Raw genomic sequence first — 23,166 nt, forward strand, 5'->3', positions numbered from 1 at the left:
GTGCGCCTGCGCGAGCCGCTGCGCGACGGGGCGCGTGCGCATCCTCGCCCTCCCGCGGTCCGCGCAGGTGACAAAGGGGCTGCGGGTCGGACCCTCTAGCCCGGCAGTGGCCCCGCCGGACCGCGGGCGGCCGGCCCCAGTGCGCCCCTTTCTTGCCGCACTCCCGAGGCGGTAGCCATCTCGGTGTAGGGCTGGCTCCCGCGAAGGCGAAGGCGCCGACTCGGGCCCACTCTGTGCTGGGGACAGCGGGGACTCGCTTTGGGCGCAAGCCTTGCGCTCCGAGTCGTCGCCCGCGGATGCAGAGCGTGCGATCGCGGGGCCCAGCCTTCTCCCCTCGGCCGCGCCCTTTACCCGCAGGGCCCCACACCCCAAGGGCACTTTCCCCTCCCGCCGGTAGGCGGCCGAGGCAGGACGTGCAGGCAGTGCAGGGACCCGCCAGGCCTGAGCTCCTCGTCAGGCGCGGTCATTTTGTGCCCTGCAGCCCGCGCCATCCTCGGGGAGGGGCGCTTCCGGGCGTGGCCCCCAGGCTGCGGCCAGGCCCTGCAGGGACGGGGCACGGCGCCGCGGGAAGCTCCCTGGCCCTCGGCCAGTCCCTTGTTCTGATGAGTGCCTTTGCGATTGGTTAGGACGGAAGTGATTCTAGGAAGGGGAACCAGAGGAGATTGATTTTCTTCCGGGTCCCCTGAGTAGTCAGGAAGGTGAGCCCACGGAGTCAGGTTGTGAGTGGGGCCCGGGCAGGGGTGGCAAGGGGGTGCGATTGCATTTGTGTCTTGGGGGCTGAACATGTTCAGGGGCCAGACACCCGCGTCCCCCTCATCACTGGGGCTCAGAGCAGCTGTTCGCTCTAAATGACAGTAAAGGACACCCAGCCACCGTAGGGGTGGTATTCAGGGCCTTGGGTGTCTGCCCGAGTCATCCTGAACCTTGGAGGTGCTTGTGGAGGGATGACATCTGTGGGCCAGGAGCACCCTGACCAGTGTGGCCTCTCCGTGTCTGTGGCCTCGTCGGCCTCGTCTGCATCGTAGGGTCACGATGGGGTGAGACAAGCCCAGCAGTAGTATTGTGGGCAGGGCGACAGGCAGTAGGTGTATATATTTATTTTAGTCATTTAGGATGACAGCTGCAGCCTGGGGTTCTGGAACTTTGTCAGGCACTGCCTGCATGTCTGAGGGTACCCTTGGCACAGTGCCAGGTGCTGTCATACAGTGTGGGCCAGGGTGTGTGGATTACTTTTGTTCTTTTGTAGTTTAGGCTGACCTCAAACTTTGAATACTCCTGCCTCAGCCTTCTGAGTTCTAGGGATTACAAGCATGCACCACTGCCCATTTTAAGGGCCTGTGCATTTTTGCTGGGACCTGCAAATGTTCTGTCATTGTCACGTTACCTGCATTGGCTGTTACCTGCAATCTTGAAACAAGCCTCCTGCCTTGGCCTCCTGAGTACTGAGCTCACAGGCATGCAGCATCATGCCTGGCTTTCTGTGGGTTGGTAACACATCTTGGTGCGTGTGCTGTGACCCTGACATCTACTAGGTGTGGGGAAGGACACACACCTGGACCGCTTACCCTGCTAGCCCAGTTTCCAATGGAGTCTGGTCCCGACCCAGTGTCTCCTGTTGAGCTGTGACCAGGGTGGCTGTGGTCCCTTTCTACCCTTGAGGGAGGTGCCCAGTTAGTCTGTTCATATCTCCCTCTGGAGTGGGGTTTGTCCTTTCTGATCCCTTTCATTGTCTTGAGGGCACTGTAATAGGGAAGGGAGGTGTGGCTGGGCCTGAGATACTGGGCCTGGTCCATGTCCAAGTAGGCATAGCCTGTAGGTTCAGCCTGGCCTGTCTCTGGCCAAAGCCAGCAGCATTCTTTGGACATTGACAGCTTCAGGTTCTGTTGTCTGACAAGCTGTCACTTGGCTCGAGGTCAGTGAATCTTTCTGGAGGAGTCATGGTAGCAGAGGTGACTGCCTCTGCGGAAGGGCCTGGCTCAGAGTGGCCCATTGCCTCCCTTAGGGTTCTGGGGTGGGAGCTCTATGTAGTCAGCCAGTGTGTGTAGTGGTGACCAGCTGGAGGTGTTGAGAGCACTAAGTATCAGACAGCCCTGGAACCTGCTGGTTGTGAGGGACACTGCCTTTCCAGCAAGGGCAGCATTACCTCTTTGCAGGAGGCAGGAGTTCGTCTCAGGTACCAGGGTTCTTTTTTTTTTTTTTGGCTCCGAATGCCCTCATGGCTGGTTTGGCTGGTTTGGCTGGCTGGAGAGTTGTGGGGATCGAACTACAGCAACCTGAGGCTGACAGCTTTGTGGAAGCAGCCACTTAAACAATTGAGCTAAGGCCAGGCCCCAAGTACCAGGGTTCTTGAAGAGTTTACATGCTGCAAATGAAGTCCAACAGCATCCCCAGAAGTGGATGAGGGAGTAAGCCCACCTTGTATCCCACTTTGTTGTTGGTATGTGAAAGAAGTGCCCCTGGGCTGTACAGATGTCACCCATGTGTCTTTGAAGCATCTTTCCTGGAAGGTTCACAGTGCCTTGTGCCTCTACCCAGCCACTCTGCATTGCTGCCAACCTGGGAGTCCTCTTTGGGCCACGCCCTGTCCTGTTGCCCGCAGGTTGTTCCATCTTGGCCTATGCCCAGCGCCCATCTGCTTCCACCCTGGCCACTACCAAGCTCTGGTCTCTGATACCCTGGTGGCTGGCCCCCTGTTGCAGGACAGCTTAGTGACCTGAGGAGTTGCTGGGGACAGTGCTGGCCCTGGCAACCAGGGGAGAGAGGTCACTGAGCCAGGAAGCTCTTGGCAGGGCAGGGGGTAACAGACAGCATAGGGTGAGTTGGGTCCAGGTTTGTTCCCACTGAGTAGCAAGTCAACCAGCCATTCCCAGGACAGGGCTTGTAATCAGGACTGGACTGGAGAGATGCTGCGAGGTAGACATGGGCTTGGAGGTCTGAGCTGTGCGGTGGGTAGCACTGTGGCCAAGGACAGGGCCTGCCTTGGGGGCAGGTTTTAGGCAGCTGAGTTTGGGGTTTCCGATCTTGAGGGGTATGAGGGCACAGGGCACATGTGCTAGCCCAGAGCCCGAGGCTTGGCTGGGGACCCCCCGGCCTATGGCTGTGCAGCCTAGCAGTGGTGATGGCTCAGCATGGGACCCTTGGACCTGGGACTCCTTGAGTTTAAGGACCTTAGCAGAACCCATGTTGTCCCACTGCTCTCTGGACCTGTGGCTTCCAGAATCCTGGAGACTGTTCCTTGCTTAACCTATTTACTTTAAAATAAAACTTTAATTTTGGAACAGTTATGGATTTACAGAAAAATGATGGAAATAATCTTGAGAGTATCTATACCTGCACCTGTTTTCCTACCTTGTCATCCTACATATGTGGAGTGGGTGTCATAGCCAGTGGCCCATGAGCTGTGTCCTGGTCTCCCCAGTGTCCCTGATACCCTGTGTTGTGCTGTCTTCTGTGACCTTTCTCTGCCCAGTTGCTATGCTGGACATAGTACACTGCAGCTGCCCGCTGCCTTGCAGGAGGTGTGGGCATCTTGATCACCTTGCCTTGGAGAGTCCAAGCACACTATTCCTGGCAGGCTTTTCCCTCTTCTGTCTGAGTGGCCATGTGGACTGCAGGGAGAGGGTCCAGTGCTGGCAGGCACAGGACTTTCTCCAGCTCTGTCCCTGGAACTCAGGCTGGTGCAGGGAGGTCATGGCAGGACACCCTTGAGGGCAGAGAGGCTACACCCAGCACCCACATGCATGCTCAGCCCTCGCTTGTGTGCACTTGGCCCTGTCTTAGCCACCAGCTGCCGTGCACTGGGTCTGAGTGGCTGTCCCCATGGTGTCCTAGCCATAAATTTCTTCACAGAAGTCATTCACACCTCACCTTCACACCCTTGCTGCCTCCATGTGAACCAGCCGGGTCCAAGGTGTGGGCAGGGGTTGGTCAGTCTCACCCTGTAGTGGGGTGCTGGTGCTCTACTGGCCAAGCTGAGGGCCTTCTGGCTGTCGGGATGTGAGTGGCTAGGTGCTCTGGTCTGTGTCCATGTGGCTCCTGCCTGGGTTTCAATCATGAAATTGCTGCGGGGGTGGGGGGTGGAGGGGGGCTCTGGGTGGCTTGCCTTAGAGACAGAGTTGGTGTCCTTGCCCCTTGAGGACTCACTCTGGGGGTCTCTGGTCTCTGGATCTTGTTGCAGTCCAAGACTGCCTGGTCATCAAGGACCCATGTCAGCCCCCACTGCTGGGACGGAACTTTGTGCCAGCTCTGAGCTCTGCAGTCCTGTGGGTGCCCCATGGTAAAGGTGGCCTGGTGGGGGGTGCACTAAGTCCCAGAGTCCACAGAGCACGCCTGCATCACCTCTTCCAGGAACCTGGGTCTAATAGAGTGTGTCAGGTTGTGACACCTGCCAGGCTGCTGTGTGAATCCTGGGCAGCACTTCCCCTCCTGCACAGCCCCCTGTGACACAGCGCCAGTCACCACCACAGCCTCCAGAGAAATCCTCCCATGCAGGTCAGTAGTGGAGAGGGAGCGCCCAGGGTACCATGTGGGGCCTCCATGAGGCCTGGTGCTTATAGGCTGCAAAGGTGCATGGGGCGTGAGCCTTTCACCCTCCTCCCAGCCGAGCAAAGGTACAGCGTTGTTCCTCAGCAGGGGTGCTGGTACCTTAGGAGGGTACTGCCTTCTCCAGGGTCATCACAGGTGGGCACAGGCCTGGTCCCCCTGACCCCCTCTCCATTACAGCCTCAAGCGTACTGTTCACAACAGCTTCCTCAAGTGTGTCGCTAGACCTTGTCTCCTAGCAGTGCTGTTGAGCTGTTTCCTGTGCTCCTGGCTGCTGTGTGGCACAAGTTAGGCGCAGCTGCAGATGTCCAGGGTGTCTGCAGGTGGTCAGTTACCTGAGCTTAGGGCTGTGGGTCTCACAGCCAAGTCACCCAGTGAGGTAGAGAAGCACCATGTGTTCTGGGGATGTGGCTGTCTCCTGGATGGGAGCCTTGCACATCTGCCCCAGCACTGGAGGCAGGTGGAAGCAGCTCCTGACCTCTCACTGCACTGAGCTGCAAGACTTGCGCCTTGCTGGGTATGGGGCCCAGTGTGGGGTGGGTGTATCATGCTTTATCCTGATGTGAAGGCTGCTGTCCCCAGGGCTCCCTGCATCTGGCAATGCTGTTCTGGAAATCACCCCATCAGGAGCTCAGGCGCTGGCTGCAGCCGTCTCGCAGCCCTGCCATGCAGGTGTAAGTGCTTGCACACCTTTGTGCATGGCTTGGGCGCAGCAGATGGCATTCCTAGTCTTGTCCACTGAGAGCAACTATGTTGACCCATGTGAGTGTACACTTAGCACTCATTACAGAATATGGATTAGTGCTGATGAGGGGGATGTGCTTAGCAGTGTAGGAGGGCACCCTTGGGACCTGGCCTGGGGTGCTGTCTGGTCCCCACACATCCTGGCCATGGGTGGCCTGGCCTCGCTTCCAGACTTTCCTCTTGTAGCCACTTCTGTACCCTCTTGGGACAAGAGGCACAGCCGGCCACTGGCAGGTCTTGTGTTGTTTGTGTTGAGCTATACACACTTCCCAAAGCTGGCCACATTCTGGAAGCCAGCAGCAGACCAGTGTGTGCATTTAGAGGGAGTGGGGAAAACGTTTGCTGGGGGTGGCCCCAGAGCAGGCTGCACTCTACATCCTGCTGGTGGCTTGGTTGTGGCTGCATGGAACTTTCTGTAGAGCTACAAGAGGTGTGGCTGCAGGCAGTCTATCTTATCTCCATCACCTGTATTGCTACAGGCTGTACTCTTGGCAGTGAGTGTGGGTCCCGGCTGTACATCAGGGTTGGATCCTGCCTGGTATCCCAGTGCCATGATGCATCCAGAGGCCTGGACCACCTGTGTTCATCAGTAGCCCCTCCGCCTGCTAGTGTGTTGGATGTCACACCCATGCCCCAGTGGCTGCCACACTGAGCAGCATGTAAAGACCAAGTGGGTAGGGCTCAGGTTGGCCACCTCCTGCAGGAGCATTGGGGTTGGTCGGGGTGCTAGGCAGGTAGCTGAGGAGCTGGCACCTGGGTGGCCTCATTGGAAGAACGATGTCCGAGCCTCACAGAGGCCAGGGACAGTTGCCCTAAGACAAGTTTCTAGAACCAACACCCTGCTGGTTCACATAGTGCCTGTACTGCTGGTTCTGGGATGCCAGTGGCTCTGATGGCCCTAGAGCTACTCCCAGGTCCACATAAGGATGCTGGGGTGGGGCTGATCTCACGCCCGGACATGGCCCGGGAGCCCCTTGCTGGTCTTCAGTGGGTGCTGTGCTTCTGCAGAAGTTGGAGCCAAGTCTGTACAACAGCATCTGCTTGAGCAGCCCACTGGCTGGGCACGTGTTAATGTGTCTCTTGTGTTTGATTTTTAGTAAGACTTTGAGCGGCGCAGGCTCCGATGGTTGTCGTGGAGCAGCAGCCTTCGCGCTGTGGCTGGAGACAATAAGACGTGGGATGAGGCTCCGTGACAGGACGCAGTTCTGCCTGGGGACTCTGAAGACAAAAAGCTTTGGACAGTCGAATTCATGGTCGTGGAAACTCATCCCCAATTAAGCAATGTCAGGTTGGTAGGGGCTGCCTGAGCTTCGCTGGAGTGAGGCTGTCTCTGGGACCTGCAGAGGGATCTCAGAGGGCGCTGTCCCCTGGGGCTTGCTGTGGCCAGGGTCCCTGTGTCCAGTGCATGTCTTAGCCCCACCACGTGTGGCAGCCTGTGCTGGAACCAATTCTGTCCTGTGTCCTGAGGGGCAGGGGTGGTGCTGAGGCCTGATTCACCTGCATAGAGTGGTGTTCATGGGGACTGTAGAGCCCAAGGGAGGCCTGGAGGGGTCAGCAGGGCTGTGTGTGGCTTGCGTCCAGGCTGAGTGATGGACATGTCAGCCCCCGGCCTGATCATGCTGCAGCCATCCTGGCACGGTGGCTCTGGGAGTTGTGTCTGGGTTGACCTTGGCGCTGACACCAGGGTCTGAGGCAGCTCCATGACTTTAAGAGGAGTGTCTCAGGTGCACAGCTGCGAGGAGGCCTGGGCCTCTCCTCTACCCTGCCCTTGCGTAGACTGGACACTGGCTTGTCCCTGCCCCCAGCCAGGAGCCCTTGCTGAGACAGGCTGTTCATAGGCTGGCTGGGTCTACCTGTCTCTCTCAAGGCATCTGCCACATCCTGGGCAGCATCACCTCTGTACTCTGAAGACTTGCTTTGTGGCCTCAGAGAGCATTGCACTGTGGGCTGTCCCTCTCCTCAGGCCTCATTGAAGCTGAGACTGCTGAAGTGAGTGTTCACCGACTCACCTGTTACCATGACGCTCTTCTACAGTAGGGGCCTTATCCAAGTCTAGCTTGGGAGGGGTGGCCTGTTGCTTGCTTGCCTGTCCCTGCTGTGGGTAACAGGGCCGCCACTGTGTGAGCACCTTGGGAGGGCTCTGGTGCAGAGAACAGTGGGCAGTAAGCCGTGGCCAGACCTGCAGCTCAGAGTGAGACTTGCGTGGCACTGTGGCACCTTCCAGTTTTATGTAGCCATGGTGTTGGGGTGCCCTGCCTGGGAGCCCTTGGGGGAGGGGCTACCTGGAACTGCATCCCAGGGGGCAGGACCGGGCTGTGCGTGCAGGCTTGGAGCTGTGTGCAGAGGGGCTGCAGGCCTCTTGAGCTCCTGTGCTGTGATCCTGCCGGGCGCTTACTCTGCTGCCTGCCCACCGCAGTCAGCCCCCTGCAGGCAGGAGCCAGCTACTGGCCACCTGTCCTTGCAGTCTCTGGCCATGCTTGGCAGGGCCTGCTTGGTGGCTGCACCTCCTGGTCCCCCTGTACTTTGTGCATCTTCTCATGCTGGCCTGATGCCCCTGGAGACCCCACTTTCCTAGGCATGGCCCTTAGGGTCTGTGGGATAAAGGGCCACCTCTGCCCTGTCAGGTGCTTTCTGCTCTGGCAGTGAGTGTTGGACAGAAGCCTTTTCTCCACCTTGGCCCAGCGATGGTCAGCTCAGTCACATCTAGAGGGAACTGGCTTTTGAGCACTTTATTTATGTGTGTTTATTCATTTAGTAGTATTCAGGATTGAACCAAGGGCTTTTGTACAGAGCTACACTCCCAGAAAGATATATATGTATGTATATATGTATATATGTACATATGTGTGTGCGTATATATATATATATACATACTGTGTTTCAATCTCAAGACAGGATCTTGCTGAGTTGCAGAGTTGCCCAGGCTAGGCTCAGGCTTGCAGTCCTCCTCCCTCAGCCTCCTAGAGTGCTGGAGTCGCAGGTGTGTACCACCTTACCCTACTGTTAGCATCTACACCCCATGTAGCATTGGAGATAGAAACAGGATTTTACACAAACAGATTAAGCAAGCGTTCTATGGCTGAGCTATTCCCTGGGTCTAAAAATTCTCACTTGTGTGGGTTGGATGGGAACACAGGGGTCCTGAATATATTTTAGGCCTTTTCTACATCTACGCGGTATCTTCATCTTCGATACCTACGTGTGGAAGGGAGCTCAGGCAGGACACGTCTGACCCTGCAACTCCAGGGCTTTAGGCAGCTGTGTAGTGGCTTCGGGCCAAGAAGCAGTAGTGAGACTTTCTGAAGTCGTCTAGTAGTCTACACATCCCTGTGCTCATGTCCCCACTCATCTGGGAACTCTGAGGCCCTGCTGGTGTGGGTCCACTCAGGTGGCAGCATGTTGGGCAAGCACCAGCTTGTCTTGCTCCCTGATTCTTTCTTACAACAACCCTGAACACGAGAGACCCCGGTGGTGCTGGGTGGGTGGGGCTGCTGTCAGTAAGCTCAAGCTGAGGGTCCCCTTCTGTCTTGCAGGCGTCCGACCTCCAATCATGAACGGGCCCCTGCACCCACGGCCCCTGGTGGCACTGCTCGACGGTCGGGATTGCACGGTGGAGATGCCTATCTTGAAGGATGTGGCCACGGTGGCCTTCTGTGATGCTCAGTCCACACAGGAGATCCACGAGAAGGTAAGGTCTGGGACTGCACTGGAAGCCTGCTCCTGGGCATGAGCACCGGTCTTTGTGCTTGGTGCTGTTGGGAGGTGGAGACAGAGAAGGGGTGACCCTTCCCCTCTCCCAGGTCTCTCCTGACGGTGGAGCCTGGCTGCTGACAGCTGTCATTGGGTGTTGTGTGTGTGCTGGAGGCAGGCTTACTACTCCCAAGTCCACCCGGCACCCTGCGTCACCTGTCTCTACCTCGGGATGCAGTGTGGTGGGCAGCACCAGGCAGCTGTCACAACTCATGGTTGCTCAGACACAGGGGCCCTGTGCCACATTAACAGCCAGGTGTCGACACAGCTAAGGGACTCGGAATAGTCTTTCCACTGAGATGGCAACAGAGTGGCAGAGTTCTTTCTGATGAGCCTCAGAAACCTGTGAGAACTAGTGGGGCAGGGCCACTACTGGCCAAAGCCAGGAGGGCCTAGGACCTGCCATGTGGATGGCCGTGGGGAGACTCTGCTTTTGGTGGCACCAGGGCCTGCAGGGCCATCTGTGCCCCAGATAGAGACATGGAGCCCAGCTCTGTAGACCTGAACACACCTGGTCTGGTCAGCCCCGGCTGTGGCTAGATGTGCGACCGTGACCCAGCTTGCCACTTGCCTTCCAGTGCCCAGCACCCCAGGGCCTCAGTGTCCTGCATCCCGCAGCTCATTTCTGGGTGTGTTGTCCATGCTACACTGTCAGATGCCAGACGGTCATGGAGGTCAGGCCTGTGAGCCGGGCCCTGAGGCATCGGAGGTGCCAGCCACCAGGAACCTGTCCAGTTATGGAGTACCCACTGTTAGCACGGCAGAGCGAAACCAATCTTGAAAGTGTAGGGAGGGGGCAGCAGATTTGGAGGGAAAAACTAAGCTACAGAGCAGGAAAACCCGTGGCTAAAAGACCGTTTGGGAGCATTAACTGCAAGCAGCGGGCAGAATGAGGCAAGGGCATAAGCGAGGAGCTGAATGTCTCACGAGACAGGGAATGGCTAGAAGCAGAGAAACTGGTGGGTGGCCTGTGGGGGACCCCAGGCCATCATTCCGAGAGCACACTGATAGGGGCACAGTTGGCATTTACGGATGCTGCACCCTGGACAGCCGCTCAGCACAGGGGCCTCCTGGGCATGGCTCCACGAGGCAGTGCCGGCAGAGCGGCCACCTCGTACCTCCGACCAAAGGCTTATTCCTGGGGTCCTGCACCATGCTGCTCCCTTTCCTGGGGGGAGGGGACAGAGCTGTAGGTGCGTGGTGGCAGTGATGTGACTGGGTAGGAAGTGCCGTTGCCTGTCTCATGGGAGAACTGGACAGTGGACAGCTAACTGAAGAATTCATGGAACGAGAGTAGAAGGAAATCTTCATGTTCATAAGCGGCACTTAATTTTTGCCAATGAATTTGAAAAGTGAAATCATAACACACAACACTCTCTTGGCAGATGAGAATAAAATCCCACTGGAAAGTGGAGGTGCTCAGCAGAGGGCACAGCCTGTGCCTGCCCTGCCTGATGGCACTGCGTCCTCAGCAGGCCAGTGACACGTGGCGTGTGCAGGAGCGGAGGGGAGGTCCTAGGGAGGTCCTGGGGACAGAGGGTACAGATGAAGTTAGAACTATAGCAGGAAGGCTGAAGTGACAAAGGACATCTCAGGAGATGGGGCCAAGGAAGACTTGGGTCACAGAGGCTCCCCGCCCAGAATGCTATGCTGAACCCTTGCCAGGTCTCGGAGTCCCCTATTTCCCGTAGGTGTGTGGCCCTGAGCGAGGGCTTTACTTCCTACATCTTGCTGGTAGGCGTGGCCAGCTTATAAAGTTCCATGAGGGAGTGGCCAGGGGAGCTTGAGCAGGTCCTCCTCTTTCTGCTGACTGGAAACCAGATGCCAGCTGGAGCCTTGGAGCTGTGGTAGCCTACGCGGGCAGCAGTGTTCTGGGAGTGGGGGAGCAGTAGGACATGAGTCTGGGGACAGCCAGCCAGGGATACCACAGGCCTGTTACTGCCTGTGTGGAAGGGAAAAGACACCTGCTTTGGGTCTCAGTGACTTTGATGTCACTGTGTGCTGCAGAAGGAGCCACTATGTCCTCTCACCCACACAAACACAGGATGAAGAGCATTTCCATCCAGGATCTCACTGGATTTGGAGGTGCCAGGGTGTGGGCCAAGTGGAGTTTCTACACGGACACAGGAGCCAGCAGCCGAGCTAGTGTCCACAGCCCTGGGGTCCCAGCCTCTGGCCCAGGGTGGCACAACTGGAAGCTGGGGTCCTAGGGCTAGGCTGCCAGCCAGGTACCAGGGCCCTAGTGGGCAGTGCCCAGGAGTAACCTAGGGCACGAGTGGGCAGTCCTCATCACACAGCCCTCCTCTTCTGCCCTGGGTAGGCCCAGCCCCTCAGACCCACCGTGGGGCTACTGTGAGTGGACCTGGGGACCCAAGATGGGGCCCTTGGGTGTGGACTACACCGAGAGCTTGCTGTGGGCTGTGGAGTCGCACGTGTTCTGGCAAGGTGAGTGCCGTGCAGACGGCCCTGGTTTCAGGAATGGGAAGGAGAGTGTGAAAATGCGGCCCAGGAGGATCCGGCCAGCTTGCTGTCAAGGTGTCAGAGCTTATGGAGCAAAGCGCGGACCAAGGACCTGCAAGGGTGGCAGCAAACAGCCTGTGCTTGCTGCGGACACCACCATGGCCTGCGTCAGCCTGCAGGCCTGGGTACAGCATGTGTGGCGCCGCCGTCTAGGGTTTCTGTGACACTAGTAAGATGGCAGAGGCCCTGTGGGCAGGCAGGTGAGCATGGTGAGGCTCTGGGGCGCACAGAGAGGCACAGGTCAGCCTGCGTGCTTCCTGTGGGGTGGCTCTGCCTCCCAAGGGACCCCGGCCATAGGGCTAGAGTGAGGTCCCTGGGCCGCCTTGGGACTCCTCTCACAGGCCTTTATCCTACCGCAGTGCCAGACACCTGCAGGGCAGGGAGAGGGCAATGTGGAACTACCTGCTGCGAAATGAGGTGCAGTCCAAGAGGCAGAGCAGCGCTGCCTTGCACCTTAGCTCTTGGAGTGCCGCGTCCCAAGGGCAGGGCGAGGCTGCTGGTGACCCCAGCTGTGTGCAGCCCGAGCCTGAGAGGGTGCCTGGGGCTGACCTTCAAGAAAGTGAGCACCTGGCTTGGTCCCAAAGAGCCGCACGCGCAGAGAGGCGCAGCGGAAGGCACCAGCGCCACAGTGAACTGACCACTTGGGGTGAAAAGCGGCTGCCTCGCCCAGCCCCGGGGGCCACAGCCCAGCGCCCCTCAGCACACTGGGCAGGCCCCCCATGTGGGCCAGATGTCCAGTCTGGCCCTAGATGCAGGGCCCCATCTGATTCCCCAGCACCTGTCCCCCAGGTTTCTGCTCTGCACAGCCCTTCCTGCTACAGGTATCTAGCTCATCAGTGTCGTTCTGGTCATCTGAGAGGGGTCTTCCAGACTACCTGTGACCCCTCCCTGTGCGAGTCCCAAGAGGGTGCTCTGCCCACTGAGTCTGGAGGAGGTGATGCACTTGTCATCCTCTCCAGTGCAGCACAGGTCTGCTGCCCCTGGGAGGTGAAGGCCAGGCTCCAGGGGCATCTCGGTGCTCAGAGCCCTCTATAGACTGGGAGGAGGGATACCGTGCAAGGTCTCCATGGTTGCCTGTGTGGACATAGCCTGAAGGCTTAGGATTGGGGGTGTGAAGGCCTGTAGGCACAATCGGGGAAGTGTGGCTGCAGGAAGAAGCTGAGCATGCGTGAGCTGCACAGGAGTAGGATGTGCCTGCCACGAGGGGGTCACTCCCTTGCCTCCCCTCTTGTGACCAGGGCTGGACATGGGGTTACATCTCCAGGTTCTCCTGGCAGTGTCCCGTGAGAAGCCCTGCACATGTATGATGGCCCTTTGGCCTGCGTGCCTGTCCTTGAGGGTCCCCTTTCTGATGCCCTTGCTGTTGTCCATGCCCATGTCTACTCATCCTCCTGGCTTGCCTTTGCCAGAGCCCCTCTTGATGCCTGCATTGTAGGCTAGGTACCCTATGAGGATATGGTGGCTGCCATGGGGCCTGCCTGGCTGCCCGATGCTGGGAACTCAAACCCAGGCTGGAGGCTGAGGGTCCCTTGAAGGCCTGGACTCCTGGGCCAGGACAGCACTCAGCAGGCCCACACCTCTCAGTACCGTCCTCTTCTCTCTCTCAGGTGCTGAACGAGGCTGTGGGTGCCCTGATGTACCACACCATCACACTGACCAGAGAGGACCTGGAGAAATTCAAAGCCCTTCGGATCATTGTCCGAATTGGCAGTGGGTTCGACAACATCGACATCAAGTCTGCTGGGGACTTAGGTGGGCACTTGGGTTGCACCTGTGGGTTTGATTGGCAAGCCCCTCCCCGTACCTGGCTCCGCCCTTCTGGTTTGCCATGTCGTGGAACAAGAGTCACTGGGCCTGCAGGGTTAGGTTGGAGATGTATGTCCTGTGAACACTGCCAGGTGTCAGTGGCTGCTCAGTGGCTTGGACCATGAGTCTTCTGTGACTAGCAGCACAAGGTCCAGCTGAGCTCTGTGCCCACCTGTGCTGTCCTTCCGTGTTATCTTGCAGCCACTCTCCTTGCCTGGGCCCTGCCAGGGCAGTCATCAGTCTGTGCCCCAGACGCATAGGAAAGGCAGCATGTTGTAGCCTAGTATGCACATGCACTTGAGGGCTCTTGTGCCAGCACCCGTCTACACATGGACATGAGGGCTCATGGGCCCATAGCACACAGTGCACACATCTGCACATGTACCCTGAGTTCTGTGTGTACAGGAACATGCACACAGATGAGCTTGCACACACATGCGCTGCAGCAGCACCCAGAAGCTTGGTAGGCTTTTCATGTCTTTCTACTCTTTCATCCTGTCTTGTGGGTGGCGAGGTGAGAGGGGGTCATGCCCACAGTGCCTGCATTGGCTCGTGTCACCTCGACACTTGAGTGAGAACAAGAGCACACTGATTCTGCTTGCGGGAGCTGCAGGCCGGGCTGGGAGGTCAGTTTTGTTTGCTGGCTCCCTCGGCACTGGTGGAATCCTGAGTAGGGCATGTTGGAGAGCAGAAACAGGCCTTGCAGCTGTGCTGCATTCCTGATCCATGATCCCACCATCCTGGCTCTACCCACCAGACAGGACTGTCCAGGCCAGGCCACTGTGGTGCCTCAGGTCCCCATCCCTTCACCTGTTGGCAGTTGTGGAGTCTGTCATTGGCTGGCTGTATGTGGGCTCCTAATTTATGATGGAGAACCTATTTCTGGGGCATGCCGGTCTGTCCCTGGGTCTCCTTGATCGGAAGACACCGTCAGCACTTGGGACACGTCTCAGCGGTGCTGCCTGTCCAGCACCTCTGCTTTGGACACAGATGTGCAGCACAGCAGAGGCTCTAGCTGGGTGGAAACATGATGGGCTGTGGACAGCTGGGACCGTGGCTGGTGGGCGGGGCCAAGGAGAAAGGGACCCTTTCCAGGGACGGAGCCGGGCTGAGGCAGACTTAGTGCCCAGCCTCTTGAGGTACAGGAAGCCTGTGGAGCAGAGAGGGCACAGCCTGAGAGAGGCAGCATAATGGGCACACAGGCCTGTGAGCTCACGGCTCCTCTGGGAGGAAGCATGTCCTGGTGTAGCTTCCTCAGAGCATCCCTCTGCCTGTCTTCGACCTGTGCTCGCTGATTGGCTGCTTATGGAGGCTGTGAGTGCAGCCTGAAATGTTTGGGGTGGAGATGGGTTAGATGCAGCTTGCTGGCGCTATGCTGCCCTTAGGCCATGTGACAGGCACGCATCTTGCTGGCCTCAGTGACGTAACAACACTGTGGGTACCCCAGCACCTACAATGCTGGGGGTCTGTCCTAGCCCACATGGTGACCACAGGTACATCCCGTATCTCTGCCCTCAGGCATCGCTGTGTGCAACGTGCCTGCAGCGTCTGTGGAGGAGACGGCGGACTCGACCCTGTGCCACATCCTGAACCTGTACCGGAGGACCACCTGGCTGCACCAGGCATTGCGGGAAGGCACACGTGTCCAGAGTGTTGAACAGATTCGCGAGGTGGCCTCAGGGGCTGCCAGGATCCGTGGGGAGACCTTGGGCATCATTGGACTAGGTGCGTTGGTGCATCAGCCTTTGTCTCTGCACGTGCGGCCTGGGCCCATTGGTGCCGCTGTCCCTGCAGCCCATGCTTGGCGAAGCCAGGCTTATGTGGACTGTAGGGTTGGACTCAGGCCAGGATGGGATGGAAGAGGAACAGCTCTTGGCAGGCACCAGGCATGTGCCTTAACAGACGTCACGTGTGGGCACATGTATACACCACAGTTGATGTTCCAGGTGGCATGTGTGGGTGTATGCACATTATGTGGGACACATGGACACCGCACAGGCATCCCACACATGCTCATCTGCACGGCCCCTTGTGTGGCTAGGTGCTTGTGACTTGGGGTGAGGATGAGAAAGTCTGGCCACCAGCCCTCTCCTCGCCCTGCCCAGGTCCTTGCCTGGAGCCTGAGCCTCAACACCCCTGGCGCCACCCCCACTTGCCTTTTCTGGAGAGTGCTGCTGCCATCCAGCTCCGCAGCAGGAGCCTGCATCCCCAGCCATGCCCTGGATGTCTCCTTTCTTGTGGCTACCCTGACACAGGCAGCTTCGACCTTGCTGCCCCTGTGACCTCAGGTGCCCCTGTAGTCAGGAAAGGGAGGCCACCTGGGCCTATATCAGGTCAGGGCCGGGCCGGAGACAGTACCCAGCACCCCACCTCTCCGCATATCATTCAAACACTCGTCATCCCCCTCCCCTACCACATCTGGGCATCTCAGCCTCTGCTGTGTTGGAAGAGTTGGGTTAGGTATGGGGCTGTCCTAAGGTTGCAGGGCATGCCCATGGGGTGGTCTGGGGGCAAGAGTATCTGCTGTCTATGGGCCTCTCTGCTGTCTGCCTGCAGCACTGACCAGCATCTGGTCAGGTGAGAGGCCCATGGCTCTGTCCCCCAAGACGCCCAGTACTGCACACAGGCCTGCTTCCTGCAGGTCTGCGCCTCAACTCTCAGTCATGGTCTGGTCCTCTCTGCTCGTCAGGGCCATTTGGTTCTCCCATGGTGCCAGCCTGGAGCCCCCTCCCATGATCATGAGCCTCTTGACTGCAGAGCAGCCCCTCTTGGCCACTTCTCCAGCCTAATCTCTGAAGACAGCTGTAGCTGTGCCCACTGTTCCCCTTGTGCCTCTCACGCACCACCCACACGGGCCTGTCCATTCCACTGTGATTGGCCGTGGGGACAGGTGCCACGGGGCTGCTCTAGTAACCCCTGTGTGCCGTTCTTCCTTGTGGCACTTCAGTAGCTGCTGCCTCCTGCCCTGGCTTTGGCCCCCACACCTTGTGCTTTATCCTCTATCCTCATCTATCTGTTTTCTTCCTTTTCTTTCTTTCTTTTTTTTTTTTTAATTTAATGTATTTGGTTGTTGCAGGGTCTTACTACGCAGCTTGGACTCATGGTGGTCCTCCTGCTTTCCCCCTCCCCAGTGCTGGGATTACAGCCGTGCGCCACCACGCCCGCATTGTGTGGCTTAGCCTGCCCTGGGGGCAGGGCTGGCACAGCATGGAGTGCCAGGGATCAAACCACGGTCTCTGCACTTGCCTAAGCAGGTGCTGTAGTCCATTGAGCTATCTTGCTGGCCCCTTTTTTGTCTTTTTGAGACAGGGCCTTGCCATGCAGCTCAGGTTGGCCTTGAGCTCACTGTGTAGCCCAGGCTGGTCTCAAACTCGCAACGATCCTCCTGCCTCAGCCTCCCAAGTGCTGGGATTACAGGTGTGCTCCACTGTGTCCAGCTCCTTTTTTCAAACACACTGTCTCACATGCACACTGGGAAGTGTTGAGTGTCCACACTCAAGTAACCCTGGTGGGCACTGTACCCTCTTGCCTGGGTCCCCTGGCCTGCGGCAGCTATGCTGGCTCCCTTGTGCTGTGGATTGGACTTGTTAGGGCTGCCAGGGTGTGGCCATGAATCCAGCCTCTGTTCCTGTCCTCCCTCAGAGCATGGAGCTCTGGCCTTGCCCACCTCTGTGTGGTCCACGGCCTGAGCCACGGGTAGGGCTTTGCCATGTGACTCGATGACGGCCTTGCGTGCAGCTGCCTGTGAGTGATGCTGCTGTGGCTACGTGTGCACGTGGCATGTCCTTCCCAGCAGGAGTAGGGAAGGCTGCTGTGCTGTCTTCAGGCAGGCATGTGCTTGGCTTGCAGCAGCCGTATGCTTGTCAGCACTCACTGTCGCCAGCTTCCCTTCCGGTGGGACACTGACCAGGTGGTTCTGCTGAGCCCCGCAGCTTCTGCCAGTGAGGAGGCCTGGCCTTACCTGCCCGTGACCTCGGGAGCCCTTGCCACGGTGTCCTTCACTTGCCTTCCTGCTGCTTCCTGGTGTGGGCTGCGTGGCTCCTTGCACGGCTGGTGCTGGGGCACTTCCTTGTGCACTCAGCCCTCTTGCTCTTGCTTCAGTGAGGGCAGCTTTGCTCCCTGGGCACCAAGGGATCTGCCAACCCGCATCATGAAGATGCCCTTTTCTGCTGGAAGCTTTGTAGCCTGGCCTTGTGTGTCTCTGGCCACCTAGGATCATGGTTGTGCTTGGCATGGTGACCTGTGGCACAGCCTGGCAGGTCCTGTGGCGCTTTGCAGCTCTGCCGAAAGCCACCTGCCGTGCAGGAGGGCCTTGGGCTGCCCTGCATGCTGCCTGACTAGTGTCCAGGCGCTCTGTACAGATGGCATGCCTCTGTGTGTGTCATTTTCTTTGTACTGATTGTAGTTCTCAGTTGAGGAGGTTCCTGCACAGCTTGGTGAACTTGCTGTTTGCTTTCTTTTCATGCTGGTATCTAAGCCTGGGCCTCGTGCTTGCTGAGGGTTTGCACTGTCATCAAGCCGCAGTATCAGACGGGCGTGGAGTATTTTAATGCAGTTAAATACTTTCTTTGGTTTTTAGTGTTTAGTGTTCTGTCTGGGTGTGTGTGTGTGTGTGTGTGTGTTGTGTGTTACATTGAGGATTACCCAGATCCTTTGCACTGAATACCATTATTCTGGAATAAAATAAAAACCTCTAGCACTATTCCTCTTTATTTTGGAATAGGGTCTTCATACGTGGCCCAGGCTGGGTGTAGACTTTTCTGCCTCAGCCTCCCAGCGCGCCATACTGGGATTCCAGGCATGCGCTGTCCTGGCTCATTCCAGTGCTCAGTTCTCTGTATTTGGAGATAGACTTGGTCTTTCTGCGCTAATCTCTGACCCACATCCTCTCTGAATGCTAGTCTGTCAGTTCTTTGGATCTCTGCATGTGTCGCTGGGCTGTTTGCAGATAAAGATTCTCTTTCCTGACTGCCTCATCCCATTGTTTGTTCATTTTGTGTGGCCTGTAGTGCTCGTGGCCTTGGGTCCTGGTGCTGACCCAGAGAGGGTCAGGGTCTCATTGTGGGGTAGTGGGGGCTTGCAGGGGCTTCTGTGGACTCCCAAGTCGGGCGCTTGCACTGCCTGCGCACCCTGAGGGTTAGTGTGCGGCCTGCATATTTGAACGTCTTGCTTTCTGTGTTTACTGTGTGTGATTTTTAAAAAGCTTCTTGCCCTCTTGGCCTTGGCCTATGTGGTTCCTACTGACTTTAGGGGCCTGTCTTTTTTTAAAAATCATTCATTCATTCTTTTATTTGATACAGAGTCTGGCTACGCAGTTCAGACTCAAAGTGATCCTCTTATCTCAGCCTCACACCGTGGGATTGCAGTTTGTGCCACCACCCCCAGTTTCGGTGGCCAGCATGGCACACACGGTTCCGGCACAGCATGTGGTAGTGGTGATCAAACCCAGGTGCTTGTGCTTGCCATGCCGGTGCTTAGACCATTGAGCTATCTTCCCCAGCCACAGGGGCCTGTCTTGGAGTTTGCTGAGTTTTATCTTGTAGTGGGGCCTTCCCAGCAGTTTATCCTAGATGTGGTTTTTTACTTCTGGAACTTTCTGCTTGGTTCCTGGTGGAGTGGCTGCTTTTGGGCTAAAATTCACTTCTAAGCCATTTTCTCACATTTTCCTTTGGTTCTAATCACAGCTAATGTACTACGCTCCTTTATCAAATCCGCCATCTGACATCAGCAGTCTGCTGCATTGTGTATGGGTTTTCCTTTCATTAGAAGCTGTGTCTTCTGTCTCCTTGAATGTCATGATTTCTTGTGCTCTGTGGGCCTTGTGTCGCCAAGGACTTTGCTCAGTGAAGCAGCTCGGACGACTGGGGAACTCCTGGTACTGCCCACTTGCCTGGATTTTAGAAAGTGCCAGATGCCCACAGGAGCCCCTATGGCAGAAGGGTCTGCTTCGGTGACAGTACTGGCTGCTGTGTAGCTGGCATCTTCTCTGCCTGCACCGTATGCCTCTCAGCACCCTGAGCTGTGCTCCTGTCTTCTCTAGACCTGGGTTATTCCATCTGCTCCTCTGACCAGTTCAGTGGCTCAAGGCCCTTTGGCTTCTGAGTCTTGCCATTCTGAGTCCTTGGTCCTTCCTGTCTCTTTGGAGTCTCTAACAGACCCAAGGGGTCTCCTTCTGTCTTTGGCCTGTGATATCCATCCTTTGCTGTCCTTGTGTGGTAGGAGGGTGGGCACGGTGTCTACCAATAGAGTATCCTCTCCCTGTGTCCTGTGGAGGCCCCTGTGCATGCCAAGTAGGGATGCCTGACCTGAGGTCTCCGTGACCCTGAGGAGTGGCCCTAGGGGCAGGGTGTGAGGAGTGGGGATTAGGAGAGAGTGTGAAGCCCTACAAACTTGGGGACCTAGCAAACCCCATGCCCTGTAACAGGTGTTCCCTACCCCACCCTTGTCCTTTGCCCTTGAGACTGGATGGATTGTGCAGAATGCAGGGGCCCTGCCACACCCAGTCCTTGGTGGCCCAGCCTGGGGGTGCCATTTAACACTTCATCCTACTTACAGGTCGCGTAGGGCAGGCAGTAGCGCTGCGGGCGAAGGCCTTTGGCTTCAACGTGCTCTTCTACGACCCGTACCTGCCAGACGGTGTGGAGCGGGCCCTGGGGCTGCAGCGCGTGAGCACCCTGCAGGACCTGTTGTTCCACAGTGACTGTGTCACACTGCACTGCGGCCTCAATGAGCACAACCACCACCTCATTAATGATTTCACCGTCAAGCAGGTATGTGGGTGGCCCCTCACACCATCAGGCCTGCCGTGTGTGTGTGTGTGTGTGTGTGTGTGTACGTACACGTATGCGCATGTGTACGTGTCCCGGTGCATGTCTGTGTGCTTGGTAGGGGCTGCTCACCCCTTCTGTCTGCCCCACACCCTAAAGCCACCTGGAGACCACTGGCTGTCCATGAGAGCTCAAACTGGCATGGCACTAAAGTACATGGGAAGCCCTGGGCACAAGGCTGCAGTGGACAGCAGCTGGCCATGTGAAGCCACGGTGGTCTGGGCCTCTGTGGTAGGTGGGCATACTCAGTGTGAGGTGGGGCTCAGAGACAAAGTGAAATGGCTCCGTGGGCCTTGGGATGTACTAAGAAACCTGTTTGGACTTCGAGCCAAGCAGAGCCATGCACTGGGAGATGTTGGGCACCCCGCTGTGCCCCTGGGTATGGGGAGCAGGGAACAAGGGCCAGGCGCCTGAGGAGAGTGGGTGTGCAGCAGGTAGTCCTGGCAGGGCTGGTGCTGGGACCCCTCCTTGGAGCTAGAGGCGGGGTGGTGCAGAGTGGGGGACACCTCTTGACCTTGCTGTGGTGTCCTTACAGATGAGACAGGGGGCCTTCCTGGTGAACACAGCCCGTGGTGGGCTGGTGGACGAGAAGGCACTGGCCCAGGCCCTGAAGGAAGGGCGGATCCGCGGCGCAGCGCTGGATGTGCACGAGTCTGAGCCCTTCAGGTGCCAGCTGCGTATGACCTGGCAGTAGTGCCCTCCAGCCTCAAACTCTTGTGGCTGGTGTTGGGGAGAGGCTGGCACCCTGGTCAGGAGCTGCCCATAGAAATGCCATCTTGACCCAGATAGCCGAGGGCCACTATGACAGGAGGGTGTGCTTGGGTGGACTGGGGTCACCATGAAGCATCTGGGAGCCAGCCCCAGGGCCTTTGGGGCAGGGGAAGTAGCAGTCCTGGAGTAGAGTGACTGTCCACAGCCTGTGTGTGTGGCAGCACGGGGTGAGGGCTGGGACCCATTGTCTACGGGGGCTGGGGCACTGCACCAGCCTCTGGTCCTGCTTGGGTCAGTCTTCCTCACAACCTGCAGTGTGTCTCAGCTTATAGCCAGTTCTGCGAGCTGAGGAGGCTGTCCTGTACCTTGGCAGTGTGTCCCGTATCCAAGGTGGCTGGGCCCCTACCCCACGTCCTGTAGCACAGCAGTGAGAAGTCTTGGGCTGGAGGCTCAGCCTCCAGAGGAGATGGCAGTGCTCTGCAGGCTGTGTAGGCCCCATCCCGTCGGAAGCTCACACCCTGCCCTCAGGTGCCTGGGGGACAGGGCAGGCCCTGACTGCTCTACCCCAACTGGCCTGTGTGTCCTCAGTTTCAGCCAGGGCCCTCTAAAGGATGCACCCAACCTCATCTGCACCCCACATGCTGCATGGTACAGCGAGCAGGCGTCCATTGAGATGCGTGAGGAGGCCGCTCGTGAAATCCGGCGAGCCATCACAGGTGGGCACCCACTGCGCCGGCCCATCCCCCCTGCCAGCTCAGGACTGCAGTGCGGGCTCTCGCACCGCTGGGAGCCTGGCGGGTGTGCCAGGTGTGTGTGCGTGGCAGGACTCACCCAAGCTCTGGCAAGCTGCACCCTCAGCTGCAGGGGAGGCTGGGTCCGTGGCTGACGGGACCCTAGCACTTGTGGGGCGTAAGCCCATGCTGGGCAGGGAGCCACTGAGGCCATAGTCCAGGCCCTCAGCTTGGCGCTCCAGGCCTGACCTGGTGTCCTGACCTTCTCACACCCAGGCCGCATCCCAGACAGCTTGAGAAATTGTGTGAACAAGGACCACCTAACGGCGGCCACCCATTGGGCCAGCATGGACCCCGCTGCTGTGCACCCTGAGCTCAATGGGGCTGCCTACAGGTGAGCGTCCCGTGGACGAGGAGGCCCAGGTGATGGCGCGGTCACTGGCCTTGGGGCGGCCAGGGCTGTGGGTGAGGCCCATGGTGGGATGGGGACCTCGTGAGGGGTCCCTGGGGAGCCGGCAGGGACACCCTTTCCCTAAGAGGCAGTGCTTGGGTGACATGCTCAGCCCTCCCTGCAGGGACCTCACACCTGGTGCTCCTTCCAGCAGGTACCCCCCAGGTGTTGTGGGCGTGGCCCCCACTGGCATCCCAGCTGCTGTCGAAGGCATCGTCCCCAGCGCCATGTCCCTGTCCCACGGCCTGCCCCCCGTAGCCCACCCACCCCACGCCCCTTCTCCTGGCCAAACTGTCAAGCCCGAGGCAGACAGAGACCACCCGAGTGACCAGTTGTAGCCCGGGAGGAGCCCTCCAGCCTCAGCGCCCAGCGGAGGACGCCGCGCACCTCAGGCCGGGGCGCGCAGAGGTGGCGCCCAGTGGCGGCCCCAGTGCCCAGAGACTGGCAGGGGCGCAAGGCGGCATGAGGCCACACAGCTCCCCGTGTCGACTGTAGTTGTCCCGTCCCGTGGCTGGCTCACTGTCCTGTGTCCTTTGCGTTCCTCGTTAAGCAAAAGAAGTTAGCAGTTAATTCTATCATGGGTGTTCTTGTCTGTGTCCAGTTCTTAGAACATTGCAGAGGATTTGTTTGCTTAGCTGTCAACAAAAAGAAAACCCGAGGGAGCGTTCAGCAAGTCAGCTTGGGCTCCTCTTCCCTCTGTGTGGAACGTGCCCAGCGAGGCAGTCAGCCCACTTCTCAGGACAATGAATCCTTCCCGCATTTCTTTTTATGCCACACAGTGCATTGTTTTTTCTACCTGCTTGTCTTATTTTTAGAATAATTTAGAAAAACAAAACAAATGCTGTTTTTCCTAATTTTGGCATGAACCCCCTGTTCCAAATGACGGCGGCATCTCAGAGCAGCTCAGAGGAGGGCTGCAGCGCCGGTGTGCTGGGGAGGCGGAGGGCTGCAGCGCCCCTGCCTGCAGTGGTGCCGTCCTGCTGATGTGGTAGGCTAGCAATATTTTTGGTTAAAATCATGTTTGTGACTGTAACCATTTGTATGAATTATTTTAAAGAAATAAAAATCCCAGAAAGAGCCAGCA

The 23,166-nt window shown here is 57.9% G+C and overlaps 1 protein-coding gene across 4 annotated transcripts; it reads left to right on the plus strand.

Annotated features, from left to right (window-relative positions):
• Positions 1 to 440: 440 nt before the first annotated feature.
• Ctbp1 (C-terminal binding protein 1) lies at positions 441 to 23,166 on the plus strand. 4 transcript variants are annotated; one of them, XM_023700350.1, is made up of 10 exons: positions 441 to 698; positions 6,384 to 6,574; positions 8,820 to 8,974; positions 13,164 to 13,308; positions 14,881 to 15,087; positions 19,918 to 20,132; positions 20,725 to 20,855; positions 21,489 to 21,616; positions 21,908 to 22,025; positions 22,234 to 23,166. In XM_023700350.1, exons 2-10 carry the CDS (start codon positions 6,568 to 6,570, stop codon positions 22,418 to 22,420), a joined length of 1,293 nt encoding a protein of 430 aa, XP_023556118.1. In that variant the 5' UTR covers positions 441 to 698; positions 6,384 to 6,567; the 3' UTR covers positions 22,421 to 23,166. The 4 variants fall into 4 exon arrangements, with proteins under 4 accessions (XP_023556118.1, XP_004624689.1, XP_004624690.1 ...); XM_004624632.2 differs by lacking the exon at positions 441 to 698 and adding an exon at positions 2,348 to 2,437; XM_004624633.2 differs by lacking the exon at positions 441 to 698 and adding an exon at positions 2,348 to 2,437 and having other exon boundaries at positions 22,237 to 23,159.

Source organism: Octodon degus, unplaced genomic scaffold (genome assembly GCF_000260255.1).
Source record: "Octodon degus isolate 3935 unplaced genomic scaffold, OctDeg1.0 scaffold00006, whole genome shotgun sequence".
In the NCBI taxonomy this organism is placed as follows: domain Eukaryota; kingdom Metazoa; phylum Chordata; class Mammalia; order Rodentia; family Octodontidae; genus Octodon; species Octodon degus.

Bases quoted from the DNA above. Each gene is read 5' to 3' on its own strand.
- Ctbp1 (XM_023700350.1), top strand. The intron at 20,856-21,488 runs GTGCCAGCTGCG...GTGTGTCCTCAG, and splicing joins CACGAGTCTGAGCCCTTCAG to TTTCAGCCAGGGCCCTCTAA. The intron at 21,617-21,907 runs GTGGGCACCCAC...TCTCACACCCAG, and splicing joins AATCCGGCGAGCCATCACAG to GCCGCATCCCAGACAGCTTG.